We start from the raw sequence: 21276 nt of genomic DNA on the forward strand, positions 1-21276 counted from the left end.
AATAGTCGTAACGTTAGTTGTAATTCCTCCAAATTTTAATCACATTGCATCTGATTTCTTTTTTTTTTTTTTTAAATGCAGATCATGACTTGCAACACTTCCTCCATTACTAGGAGTTTTCATTGAGAGCAGCACAGAGCTCTGAAATAAAGGACTCGCAAGAGGATTTACACCATCCAAGTTTACGCTGCGTAACTGTGGCAACACATGAGTGTATTCCTGGTAGAGTGGCTTTCTTAAGTGTGTTATATCAATAGATAAATCTGTTTGGGCTAAACTCTCTCATTTTTTCTTAAAGCTCAGAGTGTGACCACATGGTAGCAATCTGTGTCTTCAAAATAAACTGACCTGAAATAGCAAGGATTACAGACGTCTGTGGTCCATAAATCCAAATTGCCTCGGCTTTAAAGGTTTGTGGAGCTTTTGACACAGTATAGCTCAAATCATAACCCATCTCTCTGGGCAATGACTCACTCTATGAAAAAAAAAAAAGAAGAAGAAGTCAGTGGTAGAAAATCACAGGAATTTAGCCAGCTTTGTCTGACTCTTCTCTGGAAGTGAAGCTTGTTTTGGGCTGTAAGTCTCAGCAAGCTTAGTCAAGCACAGAATCGGCTCCTCCATGCCCCCCGGCGCCAGAGTGAGGCCATCTAAACAGAAATGACAGAGTGACAGGCCGGGGCACATGCAGCCCAAATTTCACAATGGAACAACAAGGAGGAGATTTTTGGGGAAAAAAACGTGGAATCGAAGCGATAGCTGGTGCAGTGAGGCGCGAGGAGGCGCCAGTGGCCATTATCGTTTCAACAGAGGATTTTAATACCTCTGTTTTTTTTGTAGTTTTTTTTACTCCTCTGCAGAGCTGGGGAGATTGATGAAAATGTTCTTCAGCAGTTTCCCATTGATTTAATAAAAAGGGCCTTAACTGAGCAAACACTGATGAAAGGGAATCATTATCTGGGCTTGTATGAGGTCCAGAGCGCTCCGGTTCTTCCATATTTATTGCCGGCAGTTTGCCTTATCTGCAGCCCCCGAGGGGAAAAAAACCCTGATATAATTTAAACTAAGCATGGACTATTTACAGTGACTTTCAAACAATTTCCTAGTACTTGTTGTTGATTGACCAACACAAAGCAGTGCACCATGGGATTAAAGAAAAAAATGCATTTCAAAATTATTTACATATAATCTGGAAAAATTCTTGTTTATTTTTACAAAAAAACCCCCAAAAAACAAGGTATTTACTTTGTGGGCTGCATAGAAAAGCACACCACACTTTTCAAATATTCACAAAAATACACTAAAACTCATTCAACTGCATAATTATGAAAACCTTTGCGTCACCAAAAGCTCATTTAAAGCTTGTAGTTATAAGAAAAATGAATAAATAAATAAGTAAAAAAGTGAAAACAGTACATTTTTGCAAAGCCCTGAAAGGGGAACGCTTACATAAAGTTAAGCACCGACTGAACTCTCAGTTACTTTCAAAAAGACATTTCACTTTACTAAGGAGAAACATTTTCCCCTCCCATTCACCACCTCCACATACACACGCGCACACACGCACACACACAAATGCACAGACAAATCAGTGAGACTTAAACCCCCCTGTGTATTCCTTCTATTAAATCAGGAGAAGATAATCATTTGGTGATATGAGGGATGCAACAATGGTAGTGGGCGGCAACAGTATTTTTGATCTTTTCTCTTTTTTTTTTTTTTTTGCTCCTGTATGAAAAAAAAAAGAAGCTTTGCAGCAGCGTCGACTTTTAATATAGCTTGTTGCCTGCAGGCAGACATTAATGAGTCCTTTTTGTCAAGGTGAAGGAACAGAGACAGCAGGCAATGTGCCCAAGTTTAAAAGGATGCAATCACAGAAGTGAATGGGTGTAATGTGTGGGTGATGAGTTGAGACTGCTTTGCGTTCAAAACAAAGACGCTAAGCTTTTCCCTCTGTCTCTCTCTCTTTACAAAACAAGATCTGTGACACAGCTGAAGCACGCTTATTTTTTTGAGAATCTTAAAGTAAAAGCTAATCATCTACGCCCGCAATAAATCTACTGTTTTATTGCTGACGATAAAAGCAAATCAAACTTTGGAAGCAGTTTGGTCTCAGGTTGTTCTTGGTACTGATTTTTGACCGCGCAGCCACTAGATGGTGCTGTTTAGTTGCCACTGTTTTTGAGAAAGTTTCCCTGTCTGCAATGCCAGGATTATCATCCCACCAAGTGTCTATTAGCCGGCTAACATTTAACCTTAACTTTAGGGTGCTTGCTTTTGCATCAGACGCAGCACGCAAACTGCATCATTTTGAGATTAAACCGCGAATTCACACGCTGAATAAAAACCTGTGCCCACATGTAGCTCAAGCAGCTTATTGTGTCTGATTTGCCATGCTGGGTACAAAAGCTCTGGTACAAGGAAAACACGGCGTATCTGTAAAAGGCGATGACTGAAAGCGCTTTTTTTTCTACTGTTTGTTTTTGTTGCTTTTCTTTTCTGTGCCCACATTTCAGGAACACGCTTTGATTCTTTTCCAGCTGTAAAAGGGAAACGAGCAGACAATCCCATTGCCACCTTGCGTGGACGTCCTCCACAAAAGCTGAGCAGAACGGGGCCTTTTTCTACCTCAGGGGGGAAGACAAAACAAATAGAGATGGAAATTAGCTTAAAACAAACAAACGAACAAACAAAAAAGAAAAAATAGCGCAGCCGAAGGGAAAAGAGAGCATCTTTTTTGTTAAATAAGAGTTCTCATGAACACCATCTGTAAAAAGTGAAGCCAGACCCTTCTTTTTTTTTTCCTCAGCTTGATTCTCAAACATCCCAAATCCCAAAGAACCTGTCACGACTTGTGCGTAAAACAGAGCAAGAATATTTTGTCCATTCTTCTTGAATGCCAGGCTCCTAATTTCTCTGTTTATGTTGCTTCGACGGTAACACAATCTTGTTTTTTATACCCTGCCTGGCAGAGCGAGCAGACAGCAAAAAAAATGAGTGTTATCAAGTATCAGCGCTGCTATTACTGATATAGTTATGTGCCAGATGGAGATACAGATGATTGGGTGGTGGGGGAGGGGGGTTCAGAAAGGCAAGCTGTATAGCTGACAGGGGGGATCACGTATGTTTGACACAGAAATGGAGGAGGGAGTTTAGAAAGAAAGAAGTTTAGGTGATGGAGTCAGTCAGATTCTCAGAAAGTTCTCTTCCATGTCACATGTGAGTCTGCGGCGCTGTTTGCCAAAGAGAGCGGCTCTATTTTTAGGGGAAGGAATGTACACAGGCCTTGTGGAAAGAGACCATAACAACAAACAGTGTGCAACACTCTGCCTGCAAAGAGAGAGAGAGAGAGAAGCACATGCAGTCGCACAGCATCACCACAACAACGAGGAAAAGAAAGTACAGCAGAATGCCAAGATGTCTTTTTTTTTTTTTTTAATCTGACCTTGTTTTAAAGACGGCACCCTCTGCAGAAAACAACCAAGACGACAAAAACACGAGACAGGTAAGAGATGTTTGGGAGGGTGGTTTTGTGATCAGCAATGTGGCATTTCATGTGTTGCATAGAGACACAGAATATTGTTTTTTCCAGACAACGTGTAGTACTGATGAATTGCATTTGTATTATTTTTTTTTAGCATAAAACAACACATTCCTGCACTTTAACAAAACATAAAATGAAAAAGGCGAAGACATTTTGAAACACACCATTGACAGTGTTTAAGCCAGAAATCCGGATGAGTAACCCGGCCTGATCAGATACGCACAGCCACATTTTAAAAAAATAATATATCTGAAAGCGGAAGTGCTGAAACTGCCGGCAAAAACAAACTACAAGACTGCAAGTGTTTACACGAGCTCACTGGTGTTTAAGCTGTGGTTAAAGCACCACAGGTGGGACTTGGGTTATTTGGTGGCTGAAATTTGAATGCTACATTATCTTAGCAGAGCTAAAAAGCACCAATGGCCAAAATACTGATTTGCATAAGCAAATTGACGTTTCCCTCAGCAGAAACTAGTCAAGAGAGAAGTGCAGTGGAGAACAAGAACAACATGTAAACTAAAGCAGACCAGGAACAAGTGCTGTTCATGTTCAGTGTGCTTTTGAAGATTAAATATTGGAAATCAGAATGACATTTAGGTCGTGTTCCAAATCAAAGTCAGAAAAACATTAGAATTTTCTCAATTATATGCTAAGTGGCCATGCTAGTTCATGTTAGCAATACAAGCTAATAACCAAGGATTTCTCTTCTTTACATACTTTTTAAATTGCTTTCGCAACATGTTCAACACAAGTGGGTATGGAAAAAAGAGAACTCTTCTGAAGAGCAAATAAACCGCTTTGGAAAGCAGCCATTTTGGATTTTTAAGGTTGATGAGAAACCTCTGACTTTCCTACTTATAGCATTTTGCTAATTATTACAATTTGAAACTTGAAAATGAGTGAATCGGCTAAACTGAATTACTCACACAAAAACATTTAGCTCTTTTTGGTTCACAGCAGCTTTAAAAGGCCCATCAGAGAGGGGATACTTGAGAAACTTGGTATTTCCTGCTATGGAACTTGTCATAAAAAGTTTGAAAACCATTTGTATTTGACACTTGTGATGCTACGAAAGATACAAGTAATCCAACAAATCCAGGTGCCTGTTCAGGATGCGGGTTGTTTTAGTAAAACAGGCAGTGAAAAATGAAGGCATCTTTCTAAGAAAGAAGTTCTACGCAGTTTGTTAAAGTTATTGTAATTTTTCTCTAAAAATACATGAATTATTTAATGTCATCTTCCAACAATAGGAAAAACAAAATCTTTACCATCAAACTTTATAATTTAAGCTCTGAAATGCTGAGCAATACCTCAAAACAGGCTTGTGAAACCATAAGGGTGGAACAACACGTACAAACATGGAACCAAATGGGCTGGCATGATCTGTTCTCAGCATGGATCCACCAGCTGCTGAAGTCCTTCACTACAGCGATGAGGAACAGTCCTCCACCCTGCTTCTGCAGCTGCACAAACTGAGGGCGGAGAGCATCCTGACAGACGTCATCCTGTGTGCTGGTCGCACTGAGATCCCCTGCCACCGTAACGTCCTGGCGTCCAGCAGCGCCTATTTCCGAGCCATGTTCTGCAACGGCTTCAGGGAGACGAGACAGACCAAGGTTGATATGAAAGGAGTTGGACCTGTCATTCTGACCAGTATTGTGGACTATGTTTACACTGGACTCATTAGCATCGGCCTGGATAATGTGCTTCATCTGATGCAGGCGGCGTCCATGCTGCAATTTGGCCGCCTTTTTGAGGCCTGCTCCCGTTTCCTTCAGTCACAGCTGAGACCAGACAACTGCTTGAGCATGTTCAGACTCTCAGATCTGATGAACTGTGACAGTCTGAGAAAAAAGGCAAAAGAGATGGCCATGGAGAGCTTCACTGACGTGTCCTCGTCAGAGGACCTGTGTGAACTTTCTTTACAGGAACTAATGGGGTACCTGGAGGACGACAGCCTTTGCGCTCAGGAGGAGGAGGTCTTTGAGACACTTGTTGCTTGGATCCGTCATGATCCCGTCTCCAGGCGGGGGACCGTAAGCAACCTTTTCAAAAAGGTCCGTCTTCGACATTTACACCCCACCTACCTCTTCCAGTTCATTGCAAACGACCCTCTGATCCAGTCTTCCACCCTCTGCACCGAGATCATTGAATCTGTAAGGCGTCTCATGTTTTCGATTGGCACAAGAAGCATCAGGGACTTTGTGGTCGACTTTAAACCTCTCTGGGCTGCACCACGGCGCTGCAGCCATGATGACACCTTGGTGGTGGTTGGAGGAAGGAGGAACAATGAGCTGACTTCGAGAGAGGCACTGGTCTTCGATGAGAAGAAGCAGAAGTGGCAGCGGCTCACCAAGCTGCCTGTACGTCTTTACAAAGCCTCCCACGTAGCCCTTCACAGCATACTGTACGTTCTGGGAGGCCTGACCACAAACACAAGCAGCAGCCAAGTCAGCCGGACGGTGTACACCCTCTCCCTCAAGACCAACCAGTGGAGGACAGCAGAGCCCATGCTGGAGCCTCGCTTTGCCCATCAGACCGTCTCCTACCTGCACTTCATCTTCGTCCTGGGTGGCCTCGGGTCTGATAGACAGCTGACAGCCGGTGTTGAAAGGTGAGACCTCAGTCAAAGCCTCCTGGTGGTAATAAAAGTGAGGCGCCACGGTGAAAACATTCACAAACACTCTCCCGACATTGTTTTAAGGTACAACAGTATGTTCAACCAATGGGAAGCCGTGGCACCAATGCCAGAGACGGTGCTGTATCCTGCGGTCGCCGCTACCAACCAGAGAATCTACATGTTTGGAGGACAGGATGCTACACACGACCCCGTCAGACTGATACAGGTGAACTCAAGGGACAAACTTCTCCTTGTTCCTTTGTTTCCTCCTTTTTTTCCCCCCATTTATCCACTCATCTATTGTCTCTCCCCCTGCCTCAGGTATATCACATCGGCAGGAACATGTGGTGTACGATGGAGAACAGAACAGTGAAGAACGTGTCTGCTCCTGCTGTTGTTCTGGATGAAAAAATCTACATCATTGGCGGTATGTAAATGGAGCAAATACTTTTTAAAACCGGATGCACAAACAGAAGATAGAAGTGTACTTTGGAAAACATGGTTTTAAAAAAAATAGTAAGGCTTCTCTGGTTAGCTTGACGGCTACTACAGTAAATGTTTGAGAAACGTCAAACATTGCTAAAGTCGACAGCAACCTTTGGTCTGGGAGCGTTAGCAGGGAGCTGTCAGCAGGGAGCCTTCTGGGTCAATAAGGTGGCGATGTATTCAGAGGCCAGGCCGTTTAAAGCTTTGAAGGTGAGAGGGAAGATTTAGAAATCAATTCAGAATCTATCAAGCTACCAGTGAAGGGAGGAGGGAAAGTGCAGCTTTCATGTCCTTTAGACCTGTAATGAGTTTAGCATCAGCAGGTTGATGCTTGGAGAGAGGGAAAGCAGCTCTAACACCTGAGTAAAATGCATTTCACACTTTAAGGTGAAGGTAGACGCAATTGTAAAGCTGAAGGAAATGACCCAATATATGAGACTGCCAAGGTGGGACCAACAAGGTTGAGTGACAGCTTTAAATTAAGAATCAACGTTAAGCTTGGGATAAAATATGACTGTTTGATTCAAAGCAGCAGGAGCAACTTTAACTAATAGATGATATTTGATAGAATAGCAATGAAACAATTACGTGCGACAACCGAAAATCACGTTGACCAAATTTAAGATAATTTTGGGCCAGTTTAGAATGTAATGGCAAAAAGACAAACCTCAGCTTTTATTTCATGTGCATCCAAGTATCATCCGTGTAGATGGTTCACCATCTAAATATTAACTAGAGGAATCATGTAATGGAGAATAGAATTGGCCCAAATACTGGTCCCTGAGGGACACCAGAACTCAATTCAGCCACTATCCATCCGCCATTTTCTAACACCCTTGTTTGTGTCCTTTTATTCTGTGTATGTAAATATTTGCTTTCACCTGTAATTGCAGATGTTTATGGTTGTTCCTGAGATACGTTTGCCCATTTAAAAAAGATCTCTTGGGGTTCAGCATATGAAGGAAAACATATTACTCTCACGTTTCGTTTTAAATGCCTCTGTGGATTGCGACACTGTCCCCTCTCTCTCATATTAATGCCTCTGCTGTCACAGGATACACCAGGCGAGTGATGGCCTACGACACCGAGGCCAACAGGTTTGTCAAGTGTGCCAACCTGAAGGAGCGGAGGATGCACCACGCTGCCACCGGCCTCAACAACAAGCTCTACGTCACAGGCGGACGCTACGTCAACGGCCATGACGCCATAGAGGACACGGACGCTTTTGAGTGCTTTGACCCAAAGACGGACACTTGGACATGTAAAGGGAGGCTGCCCTTTAAACTGTTTGACCACGGCTGCCTGACTCTGACATGCGTCACGCAGAATTGGAAGAAGTCATGATGAAAGCAAAGGACAATTTTTAAAAGATGTTTACACTTTTTCATTTGTTTGAGTAGTAAGACATTTTTATTAAATTGATTTAAAGCGCGTTTATTGAAAAAAAAATGATCAAAGCACCCCTTTTTTTAAGAAAAAAGAGAGAAAAAAGTCTGGCATCTCTTTGCGTGAGGTTTCTTTTCAACACCTACACCTTTAAAAGAGAAGTTCTCCGCTGCACAGCCTGTTCTTAACCTGTCTAACTTCACAAAGGGTGAAAGTGCTATTTTCAGCCGGCTCTGAATCATGAGATTTTACTTGTCATGTTTGAATCCCAGAGGTTCTTTGGTTTCAGCTCTCAGGTCTCTCTGACTGCAGCACATGTCTGGCAAAGATTATCCCAGCCTTTAATGAAAGCAAAAAAATCAAATGGCCCCAATAAGATTTTTAACGTTTCTTTCATGAAACGCTACGAATAACGAAAATTTAAGTCAGTCTTCGTTCAACAGAGGCTTTCGATCTAGACCCTTTAATTTAGTGTCTTTTGCTATTTGAAAATTGTTTGTCACTGTCTTTTTGGAAATGTTCTGGGGTTTTTTGTTGTTCTTTTTTTTTTTAGCTTTGAAGTAATAAAATTTGATTCCAAACATGCGACTTGTCTTTATGTCTCAGCGTCTCACAGAAAAATACAGTGACTTGAAAAAGAATCTCAGAAGTAAGTGCCTATTTGATCCTCTACTTCTCACTCAGTGCCCATATATTCAATGTTCTTTCCCTCCCCACAAGTAAAGAATTCAAAAAGTTACACAAAGAACTTATTTCTCTCTGACATGCGTTCAGCATCAGGAATTGTAAGTTCTGACTTTCACAGAATCTACAACAAATCACATTTAAATTTCCATGTTATGTCTTGGAGAAGCACTTTCTGATCTATATGTGGGACTGTACGTCCACTTCACATTCACACACTGCTTTATGTTGGTTTGTGGCTCTCATGAGGAAAATGTGAGAAAGTTTGATCTGTGTGCGCACTTAAAAGCTGAAAAAAGCAAATATAAACATATTAACATATTAAAGTTTCTGTCAAACCACAACTCACTTGTGTTTCTGTGCGGTGATTTCAGGAAAGTGAGGCCAGAAGGGCGAGCGAGGGCGGGGAGGAGAGCAAGGCTGGAAAAACTACAGGTGATCTGACGTTATTTTGAGTAACAAACAAGGAGGCAAATGTTACACCACGTGAATCATGTGGCTCTGATGGTGAGCTGGCAGATGTGGGAGAGAGAGAGCAGAGACAGAGAGAACCCGATGAGCCGTGTTTCACAACAGAGAATCTGAGCGAGTGATGAAACTCAGCCACAAGATGCAGCAACAGGTGCATGTTTGAGCAATCGTGTGTGTATTCGTGTGTGTATTCGTGTGTGTGTTTGTTCCTGTGATTTAGGTTCTTAGAGGGTTGGGCATGACAGACCAGCTGTTGTGTCTTATCAAAACAAAAACAGAGATAGTGGAAATGAGAGCCAAAGTGATATTAGAAGCAACCTCCCAGAATAAAGTTCATACAATCCTGCAACAAGGTTTAAATGTTTATCACTGATTCTACATTACATATTTTAACAGGCTGTAGGTCAGGGGTGTCAAACTCATTTTCGTTTTGGACCGCATCCCGAAAGAGTTGTGGTAAAGAGTTTTTGTTTTGTTAAAATATTAATAAATGTCTGTCTCTGCATTTGATAAGAACTTCTTGAAATTAAATGACGTTAAACATCTTTTCATCTTGATCTTAATTGGGCAGAATACAGATAAAACTACTGATTTTGACTAATAAAATAATACTTAAGCACATAAACGTAATGCTAAAGGTTCTGGAGAGCAACAAGAAACATCTGGTGGGCCAGATTTGGCCCACGAGCCTTGAGTTTGGCACATCATGTGCTGAAGGAAGATCTCAACTAAAATGTTCCTAACAGCAACAAAGTCATAAATGCCACGGTGAAAATATCCCAATTATTAGCCTGAGTTAAGAATAGCTGGTGCTGAGGAAAGGAAACAGTGTTACCAATTTTCAAAGATGTTCTGACACAATGTTTTCAAAATATAAACAAAACTTAAAAAAAAAGACAATTAAAACAACAAAACCTGATTTTGTAATGGTGTAACAACAAAATCCAAAGTATTTTATGGTAAAAAAAAAAAAATCCCCATTTTGGTTCAGGACACAAGAGGAGCGGAAAACACGTGGCTGTGAATGCACCATCCTCACCTGTAACACATGGTGTTGGCAGCATTAGGCTGTGGGCTGCTTCTCTTCAGAAAGAACAAGGAAGAAAATAGACTCTAATAGGAAACCTGTAAAACCCAATCAAAGCCCAAAACCTAATCCAAATGAGAATCTGTGGTAAAACTGGAAAACTGATGTTTACACTCAGTCTGATCTGAAGCTGTTTAGATGTGTGAAGTTTTGCTTCAGCTGATTCTGAAATGCAGTTTTTGCTAAAAGATACTACTTGTTGTTTATGTTCTTTGGAGTTGAATTAGGTTGTTTTTATAAGGCATAAAATCCAAATTGTGCTCATTATTCTCTAACCAGAAGATAAATAATCTCATGTTGGTCCACTTTGTAAGCTAAACAGGATCTATTCAGTCTCTGAGAACATGGCTTAGTCACCCACTGACCAGATACTGCCTGGGACTTTCCATGTCATCCTCTCCTTGAGCCTGTTCTATAAATAGAACTGAACTGACCCCAGGAGCAGATGGCAGCGTATTATTGGGGCACGCATAGGGAGTCACTTACATAGGGAGTCACTGCCTCTCATGTAATGCATGGCAGGCACCTATTGTTTTACACCCAACAGAATGTCTCTTTATTATAGCTTATTTATTATTCTTCCATTACCATTAATTATTATTAATTAATTAATTAATTATTGCACTGCCATAGGTGGTGCAATAATATTTGGCTTTCTTTTATGTTTTTTTTCCTCAGTACATTAGCATTTCACTGCCCCCACTACTGCACTGCCTTGCTGCACTGCCCCTAAAGTTAGCTATTAGCTAATTTTCTTACTTATAAACGATGTTTAGTATACTGAATGGAGTAAGTCAATGACAGACAGCATGCGAATGATGTCCCACATGCTACTGATAGTCTTCACGCTAACATTAGCACTTTGGACAATTTTAGCTTATGCATTAATTTTAACATACTGAATGGTACAAGTACAGCTTAGTCCACATGCTTCTGCCTCTCCACAGGTTATTGACTATGATTTAGCTAAACTTAGCATTGATGATTATTTTTAGCAGCAGAACGCTGGGTCCAAGCCGACGGGCACACGTTGGCATGCCACGGTTAAATTTCTTCAGGAATTTTCTAGTTTACTAAATGTTCTTCAAGTTCTCACTGTCATGCATTGTCAGCCTTAAAGTTCTCTTCTATTTTTCTTTACAAATATAACACCATCTCAGTTAACCACACAGGAAACTACTTCAAGCCTCGCCATCTGAAGTGTGAGTGCAATCATACATAGACAGTGGACTGAATGGCCACATACAGAGCATGCAGTGATCTTTCTTGTTTTGTTTACTCCTTATAAATATTACAACACCTTGTAAATGTCATTTAAATTATGCCAACAGGGATTTTGTGTGACACACCAAACACTAAATATGCATTTGTACTCAGCCCTCCTGGTTCAGTTCTTTGTAGAACCAACTTTGTCCTCAGCTACCTCAGAAGTTGCTTTGAAAGTCCATTAAAACTGCCAACTTTGCAAAGTTGACACTTTTAATGGACTTTCAAGGCAACGTCTGGAGCAACTTTGCATTAAAAGTATCATTGTTTACCGAATCACACTTCATGACAACAGTCATAGACATTCATAGACTCCTTCATGTTCATGACACGTGCTACGTCATGTTCATGACGATGTCATGTCAGTCTTATGCACACCCCGTCACATAAAGTGTTACCAAATAATCTGCCAGTGGAAGTAGTACTTTTTAAAAAAATCAGTATTAAGGATTTACTGATTTAAGACTAGCTCTGTGTTTGTGCAATGCATCAACTCTGATCAACTTCCTGCTAAACAATAGCATCCCACAGCATGATGCTGCCACTCCCATTTGTCACAGTGGGGATGGTGTACAAAATTAGCTGAAAGCTATCATTTCATTTTCTGCTCTTTTCATAGTGATGCACTACTTTATGTCAGCCATCGCATAAAGTATCAATAAAAAAAAACATTGAATTTTTATGTTAGTAAAGTGACTAAATGTAAACAAAAGTCAAACACTTCACTAATGAAGCCCTGCAGAAAAGGATGCAGCCACCAGTGAATCTTGTGCAGTAAAAAAAAAAAAAAAAAAAACCCACATCAGCCACATGTGCTAAACTGGTCGCCCTCAAGAGACAGGACATAGCACAACACACACGCAGAAGGTGAGCTAAAAATTCCCCGTTGCTTCTCGTAAAGGTTTATCTGATGTGCACAGTGGCTGACATGTTTTAGTGATCACAGAGTGTCCCGTGAGTTAAGGGAAAGAAGAAACATTTACTCCTCTACTAGCCTGTGTTTCAGTGCCGCATCTCTGCTATGCTAACATCCTTAGTTTAAAAAAAGAAATTGTATCCTCCTTTGTGGCCTTTTGACCTGAATGATTGCATCAGCTCCATTTCTGATGTGCAGGACGACTTTGAGAAAGTAGCTAAAGATGAGGACATCTAGACTGTATGCATTTCCCTTGGTTGAGATAGTAAAGGCAAAGTTAATATTTGTTAATAACACAAGATCGAATAACAGTGATATAACAATGATATAATTAAGTCTTACAACAGAGGTCAAAATCAACCAAGCAACCCTAAACGTTGTTTTTTTTTTTTTTTTCTGGATCATAGTTGATGTTTAAAAAAAAAAAAAAAAAAAAAACTTAAAATATCATGAAAATAAAGTTTAGCTACTTTCTCAGCATTTAAACAACTTCTGGATCCAGTTCTGTACATATACACACACAGTCATGTTCATTAAATTATAATATGCATTCCATCCAACTGTGTGAATAATCTATATAATGTGTTTCACTTAGTGATAAAGTTCCTGAAGGAAATGGACTTTTCAATAATATTCAAACTTATTATTAATGGGTGTGCTAGGACACCAGAACATATCAACCCTCACACACACTCTGTCGTATTACGTGCCCAACATAGATACACAGGTGCAGGCACAACATAATTACATGCAGACACAGAAAGGAGACAATAAAAATATGCCCGGTAAATAAATAAATACACTAGAAACCCTTCACTCAATACAAACACAATCTGCATTGCAACCAAATGCTCTGGAAGAATCTAAGGCACAAGTCAATCTATTTATAAACTCAGGATTGACAAAGAGGACTGGCGGGCTTCACAGCCAGTTCACTGGATGTGCTTTCATCCTAATATTTACATTCACAGACATGTTCCCCGAACATGAATACATTACGTGTTATAAAATGTAGTCAATCCCACCTCAGTAGCCCCCAGGCGGGGTCTTATTGTGGAAATATGCATTAATCAGAACTGGATTCTGAATTTAATTCCAGCCAACACTATGCATTTAGGCCAAAGAAGATCCTAAAAATCCCATCTTATTCAGCAAAATAAGATGGGATTTTTATATTTTGTATTAAAAATAGCATGAAAACTAAGACGTCAGGACAAAATACAACCCAAGTACTAAACTCAATTGTTTCTTCCCAGACAGTAAACATCATAGTAAGTATGTTTTTCAAAATATTCATGCTTCTACGCTTTTTTAAAACACTCTCAGGTGAATCTGATCGGTGTCCTGTGCTCCTATCTTTCCATGACATCGAAAGATCTTCACTCCTCCTCTCCTTTCGCCGTGAGCTGTCGCAACGCTGAGGTTGATAAACAAAGCCACGTGTTGCGAGGAAGTTTCCAAAGTGGGCGGAGCTTCGTTGCTTCCGGGTTCCGAGTCGGAGGATAAAAGGCGAGCTGCGCAGAGTCAACACAAGCACACAAACGCACTTAACATTAAGAAGGAACAAGGAGTTTTGCAAAGCAGAGGCCTGCGCGTTTTTCTACGGCTTTCTCTTCGACGTTCGGCTGTCAGTAACCGAGTCGACATGCCTTTTCTCGGACAGGACTGGAGGTCACCGGGTCAGAACTGGGTGAAAACCGACGATGGATGGAAAAAGAGGACAGCAGACGACAAAAACAACAACGTCTCTGTGGGGAGGTTGGTTGTTTGAACGGCCTGGCCTGAGAAAAATGTAGCAGTCTGACAGAGTTAGTTTGTTGCTTAGTGTTAGAAATATAACGGGGGGGGGGGGGAGAGAGAGATAAGATGTGGGAGATGTTTTGAAACGAGTCCAAACTGCGTTGCAAACAAAAGGCAGAGTGAGGGGCCTTCGTGTAAGTTTCCATCAGTGTTTTTTTTTTCTTTTTTCTTTCTGGTTGGCAAGTTCCTTTTCAGGCTAATCACCCAGCTAATAATAACCTGACAACAAGTCAAGGGATTAACAAACGTCTGCTGAACCTGGCCACTTTCCAAAATAACAGCATTTACTTTCTAAAACACACACCAAAACAAAACAAACAAACAAAAAAATCCATATTTGATCATGGGCCATCGTTACATGAAGTCAGAATTAACTTCTGCATCATTCTCTTAACTTTTGTGTGGCTCACATATGAACTTTGTTCCCCTCCCCAGCTTCTGCAAAGACAACAAGCCAGAGTGTTTTAACAAGGAGAACCTGCTGCTCTCTCTCAGCTATGAGATGTCTGCCAAGAAGAGGAAAAAGGATCTGATGAACAACAACAGCAAGGTCCCCTGTGAGTCCCCGCGAAGAGAGACCCAAACACACGCAGAATAAATGAGTTATGTAATAAGGCACGAGAAATGCGGTCCAGATCAGAAGCAGAACGTGTCAGAACTTTCCCCCCCCCCTTTTATTTAATTTTGATACAGCGGCGCACAAGTTGTTTAGCCAGAAATCGAAACGTTCAAAATGTCCTGTGTCTAACAATGTCACCAGATCAAATGCTGCATTCTTTGTTTTGTTTTTTTTTCCACAATGATAAAGTAGATAATAAATTGGTTCATTCGATTGGCCTTGAAGCCGGAGCTTAGGTCTAGGATTAGCAGGGACACTCCGGTGGGATCTGAGATGAATTTAGCACTATCGGTTTAATGCGACAAGTTCATACCTGCAGCTTCAATCAGTTTTATTTGTTTTTGTTTTCTGCAACTATACAGGATGCTGACCTTTTATAGAGTATCAATTTTTCCAGCCAACAGGGCATTTTTTTTTTTTTTTTTTTAACCCCCCTTTTTCTGACTTGGAACCTGGATTTTCGGACTTCCAAGAACAAAGGGCATAAATCTCAGCCTCAAAAGTTAAAGATATTTACTTTGATGCCAATTCGATCTCTTTTTATTTATCCCCAGAAGCAGCAGTACATTATTTTATGCGTTCTAGTCCTTTTAGAAATAAAACCAGCAACCAGAAACCTGTATTGGCTGTGTAAAGCGCGCTTGCTGCATCTCTAAATTTGGAGCATTTCATTACCGTTCCGTCAACAACTAAACCAGCTCTGAAATTGTATCTTATTTGCGTCGCGTGCTCATGCATTTATCCCAGAGCTTATGAGCAGCTCAGTGACGGCGAGGCCACTAACGTAAAAACACTTTCTTCCTGGCTTCTCTCCGTCTTTCCAGATTTCCACAGGGAAAAGTGGATTTACGTTCACAAAGGAAGCACCAAGGAGGTAAGACCGTCTCAATTAGCTTTCCATCAACTTTCGCAATCACAGTTGCTAATGTAAACAACTCGGCGCTCTTGCGCGGGATTGCAGCCTAATACTCTGATAATTAAATTCTCCCAGCGCCACGGATATTGTACGTTGGGAGAGGCCTTCAACCGCTTGGATTTCTCCAGCGCCATCAAGGACACGAGGAGATTTAATTACGTTGTCAGAGTGAGTCCTCCTCTTTTCTTTGCTTTTTAGTCGCTTCTGTCTCTCTGTGTTTGCCAGGGGAGGTGTTTTTTTTTTTTTTTCTGTCAGAGGCTGAGAAGGGGAACTGGGAGGTTGGTGGGGGGTTAAAGTTAAAGAGGGTGGCTCTTATCAAGGCTCTGCAGACTGTGGTGATGATACTGAGGAAAGTTTGCATTATTTATGATTACTGAAAACTCCGTCATCCCCTACCTCAACTTCAAACGGGGGTTTTATTAAAAATCTAGGTCTGTTTTTCTCAAACTCATTTTTATCCCACACAAACCGTCAAGGTTTACACTTGGAATGCCAAACGGCTCATCCTTGTTACATTAGTGCAGAAAATTTTGTTTCATTTCCACTGCTTTGTTCCTCCTCTTGATGCTATTACACACTGCCTCCCCCCGCCTTTACCCTTTTTATGTGACCATGAAGTGTCACCCTGTGCTGTTCAGTGGGGAGGGGAGGTTTGAGGACGTTTGTGACAGCTGTGTTGTGCGGCGAGGTGTGAACCCCCGTCAGGAGTTTATGAAATCAGACCTGATGCTTGTCAGGTGATTCAGACCCCTAAACACGTACACACACTTGAATCTACCCGATTAGGCCCGCCATCTCCTCTTTCCCCTCTGTTTTCTTTCTCATTCCCTTTGGTCACTGGTGCATTTTGTCTGCTTACTGGGGACACAAGTCATCGATTAACGAGTTGATTTAAAGGAGACTGAATCGATTGACAATTAATACATAAGAGGCCATTTTCTTAAAAACCCGATTTTCCGCTTGTGTCAAGAGGATCCATAGCAAAATGCTGCATTTTTCATAATATGGAGAATTAAAAAAAAAAAAGCAAACAAACAAATATATTCTAACATAACAATTTCTTGTATTAAGTTGATAACTTAAGGAGCTTCTCAACTGTTTATGTTTCAAAACAGAACCGCATAAATACATTTTGTGTCCCATGTTGGACTGTTTCTCTTCCCAGTTCTGGTATGGCGCCGCCATCTTTGTTTCTATATCAGTTGGCTCTGCTCAAGAGTACTAGTGCTGCCCTCTTCTGGATGGCGGCCAAACTGCAACACTGAAAGAAGATAGGTTCTTAATTGACTTGAAGTTATTTTGATCTAATAAACCATTAATCAACAATTAATCATAAGTTGATTGTTTGCCTCATTACTGCTTACGCAAGTTTCATCTCAAACTCGCAGAATTTAAAGATTTAGCTGAGATAAAGGCATCAACATGATGGTTCTGATTTTGTATGTCATTGATTCAAATCGGCAGGGTTCTTCTTCTCGGCCCCAAGGAGTTCTGGAGCTGTCCAGTTTTGAGTGGGTTCTAGATAGCAGTGTGTTAGGCCCAGAGAACAATAAGGGTGTAACTCTAGCATCCAGCCGGTGTCGGAGCCGGGTCGCCGCTCCTCGCTGTCTGACGACATTTTAGGGTTCGTTTAACTCGTTCTCAGTTACACAGATCGTCTTCTTGTTCAGCACAGATGAGATTCTCTTTTCCTGGGTCGGACAAACTAAATGAATCAACCTAAACCTTTTAAATGCTAGATTTGGCTCTTTTAACATGGACTATAACAGTTCTTAAATACTTTTCAACTTTAATTCCTAGATGTGTGTCGACAAAAACTAGAAATGTCAATTGGAAGTCTGGGGTTGTTTTCTCAAACAGTAATTGTGTATATATAGAATGTTAATTAAATTTGGTCATTGGTCACGTATTTCTTGTCATCTAATGGCCCCACTCCTATAGCAGAAAGTTTTGTATGAATCTGAAATATGATGACGGAGAAATTAAGTTTAAGATTACTTCTAAACTTTTTTTTTTTAACCAAAGACTTGGTTAAAACCAAAGGTTCTTGAGGTTTTTGCAATCTACATTATGGGTCTAGTTTATCTCCATAGAAACGGCGTGCACATGGGTCAGAAAGTGGATGCGGAAGCGCACACCGTTCTGCCCGACTGAACTCGTCCTGAGCAATGAAAGGAAGGGGATTAAGCATTAGGAATGAAGAAGAATGGCATGTGGAAAGTTTGAGTCTGCCAAATCTACATTTGTTATAAAACCACTTTTTGCTCCATTGGGAACCCGTAAAACTAAATCTGACATCGAAGTTATGGGACAAAAAGTGGGTAACTTTTCTGTTTATGCCTCAGATGTTTTGGGTCAGATCTGAACATGGCTTTGATTTTGAGTTTCTCCATGACGTCACAGTGCCTGTCAGATGAGCCACCCTTTTAGCCCGCTGCATGTCTGTGAGCCAGTGGCAACAACTACGCATGCACACACACACACACACACACACACTCTGAGAAGTGAGTCAGCTAGTTCGCAAGGCTGGATGATCAGGGGTCAAATAACTTCAAGCTTATGTTTTCACCAGCCAACGTTGTTGATTCCCGTCTAGGCCGTTGCCCAACACTCTTCCAGAAGCTTCACCTCCGCAAGGCGACTCTGATCAAAACAAATCAGAGCTGAGGCTAATGGACCTTATGTCGAGAGCAATAACCAGGTGGACAGCTCTGAGTTTTGTTACAAATGTTCAAGCTTGGAATTTGTTTTTCTAAGAATCCAGCAGCCTACTAAACACAAAGTAAGGAGGCGGTGGAACAGAGCGTCTCGGAGGCTGACGGGGAGAAATTTATGTTTCTTTTTTTTTTTTTTCTTTTTCTGCTGCAGCTCCTGGAGCTTATCGCCAAGTCGCAGCTCCCCTCGCTCAGCGGCGTGGCGCAGAAAAACTACATGAATATTCTGGAGAGGGTTGTTCAGAAAGGTGAGCCCTGTCACGCCTCCTGTGCGTGGGTGTGTGTGTGTTTGTGTACATCCACGCTGATCACTTGGGTCTCAGGAAAAAAAAAAAAAAACAACAAAACACAAGTAGTAATATTTGCACAAGCAAAGTTGAGAATCTACTTCCTGTTTTTGCCCTTTTCCGTTTCTTTGCATCTGCATGTCTTAGAATTTCTTTACTATTTTTGCTTCAAAGTGACTCTATGTATTTCTTAAAGGCAATAAATGAAGCTGTGGAAGTGTCACCTCTTGAAAGATTCGCTATCTTTATCGCATTACAACTACCAGCATCAGCTGTAATTGTAGTAAAATGGGATTAGAAGAAGCATCAACCTGGGTGGGAACTTAACTAACAAACTACGTTAAAGTTTGTGGTTAAAGTGCGACAAAACGTGGGGTGTGAAGAAGTGTTTTAGTATTTATTATTGTAGGTGAGAAAATTAGCCAAGACAGCTTGGACTTGGCTCTCTAACTTCACTGTGTAGAACCCTGACAGTCAGCAGACCCCTCTGCAAGCTGCAGTGTAAACTAAATGTTCCTTCAACTAAACAGACTTCGGTTGTTTAGGGAGCGTCACAAAACCTTCTGGCCAAATCGCATACATGCAACTGAGAAGATCGCAGCCACTCATTTCAGAGTGGCTGCGATCTGTAGCTAAAAATCTGTTGTTGTTGTTGGGGTTTTTTTTAGCTACAGATTGAAGCTTTGCTGTTGAAATTTCCATGCAACATCCTAAAGATTTGAATTTTATTTTATTTTTTTAACATCAAGATTAATGATCCGTTTCAGTTCTCGATGACCAGCAGAACGTCCGTCCCATCAAAGAGCTGCTGCAGACGCTGTACGTGTCGCTGTGCGGCCTCGTCCAGGACATGGGCAAGTCGGTGTTGGTGGGGAACATCAACATCTGGGTCCACCGCATGGACAACATCCTGCAGTGGCAGCAGCAGCTGGACAACATCCAGATCAACAGAGTGAGCGTCTGTCCGCATCGCACATCCCGACAAGGTCACGACTCTGTTTCTAACGGCATCTCGCCCTCCTGCAGCCTGCGGCCATGGGCATGTCGCTGACTGACCTGCCTGCCAGTCTGCAGCTGAACATCATGCAGCGGCTGACGGACGGCAGGGACCTGGTCAGCCTGGGACAGGTGTGTCCGGAGCTGGGGGCCCTGACGGAGGACCGCCTGCTGTGGAAGAAACTCTGCCAGTACCACTTCACAGACAGACAGGTATGAAGACGACGAGGGGAGGAGGACACTGGCGTGGAGGACCACACCAATGTCTGATAAAGTCGTTTATTGGCCAGTTTGCAACTTAAGACTTATTTTTATACCACAGCATTTCATAAAGGTTCTCTACATTCAGCTTGTATTCAGTTTGGCAAAAATATCTTAAGACCGCTACCAACTTCCTGCTGGGTTTTTGTAGCTGCGAATCTTTCTCTTACGGGTTAGGGTTTCCTTAAGCAGTCTGTGTTCCCCTTTTTTAGATCCGCAAGCGTCTGATGGTGTCGGAGAAGGGTCACCTGGAGTGGAAGAAAATGTACTTCAAGCTGAGCCGCTGCTATGCTCATAGAGAGCAGTACAGTGACACGCTGCACCTCTGCACACACTGCCACATCCTCTTCTGGAAGGTACATCTCCGTCTTCTGCTCCGTCGAAAGGAAGCGTTTCGACTCACCGTCTAACGACTGTCTCCGCTTTTGTTCTTAGGATACGAACCATCCCTGCACGGCCAACAATCCCGAAAGCTGCACCACGTCCCTCTCCCCTCAGGACTTTATCAGTCTGTTTAATTTCTGATCTCTGCAACACACGCGTGTGCACACGCACCCACACACACACACACACACACACACACACACTCCCCTACTTCTTCAGAAAACTCCAGAAGTATGGACTGGACTGTACATATTGTTCTTGTACAAAGATGTTTTTCTATTTTGTTTCATAAACCGATCATGTCCTGGATGTACATTTACTTGCAACACGGACCTGGAGAGGACACAGGCTGTGGGACAACTATGCAATTTTATTTGGTTTGAATATTTGGATGAGATCAAAAGAAGCATTCGAAAGTGATTGAATGTGATGAAGAATGAAAGGAATGTGGTGAGGAGGGGGGGGGAGGGAAAGGGAATATCTGGCTGAAGTTTTCAGTTTTAATACGGTCTATTCCCTTGTTTATGGGATGTAAGTTCTATTTTTGTTCAAATTTGTTCGATTTTTTTTTTCAATCGAAAATGGATTAAAGTAGTGATGCTAAAAGGCCTCCACTCTTGGGAAGGTGCAATATGTTTTATGTGGAACTGTGGTCTGCTTTAATTGGAAGGGGAAAATGCATACGGGGAAGAGAAACAAGATGTTTTGTTTTTATGCTTTTTTCCACTTTTATATGGATTTGATTTTTTTTTTATTTTTTTATTTTTTTTATTCTGCTTTGGCAGTCATAGCAGCAACTGAGTGCAGTATTACCAAATGTAATCAAAGCCTCTGTAACTGTG

The 21276-nt window shown here is 41.6% G+C and overlaps 2 protein-coding genes across 4 annotated transcripts; both read left to right on the forward strand.

The window, feature by feature from the left end:
- The first annotated feature begins 3210 nt into the window (after nt 1-3210).
- On the forward strand, nt 3211-8064 carry LOC106953588 (kelch-like protein 38). Of its 3 annotated transcripts, XM_015042467.1 has the most exons (6): nt 3211-3502; nt 4935-5157; nt 5263-6155; nt 6246-6387; nt 6483-6588; nt 7702-8064. In XM_015042467.1, exons 2-6 carry the CDS (start codon nt 4936-4938, stop codon nt 7989-7991), a joined length of 1653 nt encoding a protein of 550 aa, XP_014897953.1. In that variant the 5' UTR covers nt 3211-3502; nt 4935; the 3' UTR covers nt 7992-8064. The 3 variants fall into 3 exon arrangements, with proteins under 3 accessions (XP_014897953.1, XP_014897951.1, XP_014897952.1); XM_015042465.1 differs by having other exon boundaries at nt 4935-6155; nt 7702-7991; XM_015042466.1 differs by lacking the exon at nt 3211-3502 and having other exon boundaries at nt 4936-6155.
- Nucleotides 8065-13973: 5909 nt separating this feature from the next.
- On the forward strand, nt 13974-21276 carry fbxo32 (F-box protein 32). Its single transcript, XM_015042468.1, has 10 exons — nt 13974-14215; nt 14693-14814; nt 15701-15750; nt 15868-15960; nt 18661-18754; nt 19561-19745; nt 19820-20002; nt 20263-20406; nt 20486-20583; nt 20618-21276. The coding sequence occupies exons 1-9, from the start codon at nt 14103-14105 to the stop codon at nt 20573-20575; spliced, it is 1074 nt and encodes a 357-aa protein (XP_014897954.1). The 5' UTR covers nt 13974-14102; the 3' UTR covers nt 20576-20583; nt 20618-21276.

This window comes from Poecilia latipinna, unplaced genomic scaffold, assembly GCF_001443285.1.
Source record: "Poecilia latipinna isolate Pla-1442-1.1 unplaced genomic scaffold, P_latipinna-1.0 Scaffold590, whole genome shotgun sequence".
Taxonomy (NCBI): domain Eukaryota; kingdom Metazoa; phylum Chordata; class Actinopteri; order Cyprinodontiformes; family Poeciliidae; genus Poecilia; species Poecilia latipinna.

Coding starts and splice junctions, on each gene's coding strand:
- LOC106953588 (XM_015042465.1), top strand. CDS start 4,936: ATGGATCCACCAGCTGCTGAAGTCCTTCACTACAGCGATGAGGAACAG. Junction 6,156..6,245: donor CTGACAGCCGGTGTTGAAAG/GTGAGACCTCAG, acceptor CATTGTTTTAAG/GTACAACAGTATGTTCAACC. Junction 6,589..7,701: donor AAAAATCTACATCATTGGCG/GTATGTAAATGG, acceptor CTGCTGTCACAG/GATACACCAGGCGAGTGATG.
- fbxo32 (XM_015042468.1), top strand. CDS start 14,103: ATGCCTTTTCTCGGACAGGACTGGAGGTCACCGGGTCAGAACTGGGTG. Junction 18,755..19,560: donor GGAGAGGGTTGTTCAGAAAG/GTGAGCCCTGTC, acceptor GATCCGTTTCAG/TTCTCGATGACCAGCAGAAC. Junction 20,003..20,262: donor ACCACTTCACAGACAGACAG/GTATGAAGACGA, acceptor CCCCTTTTTTAG/ATCCGCAAGCGTCTGATGGT.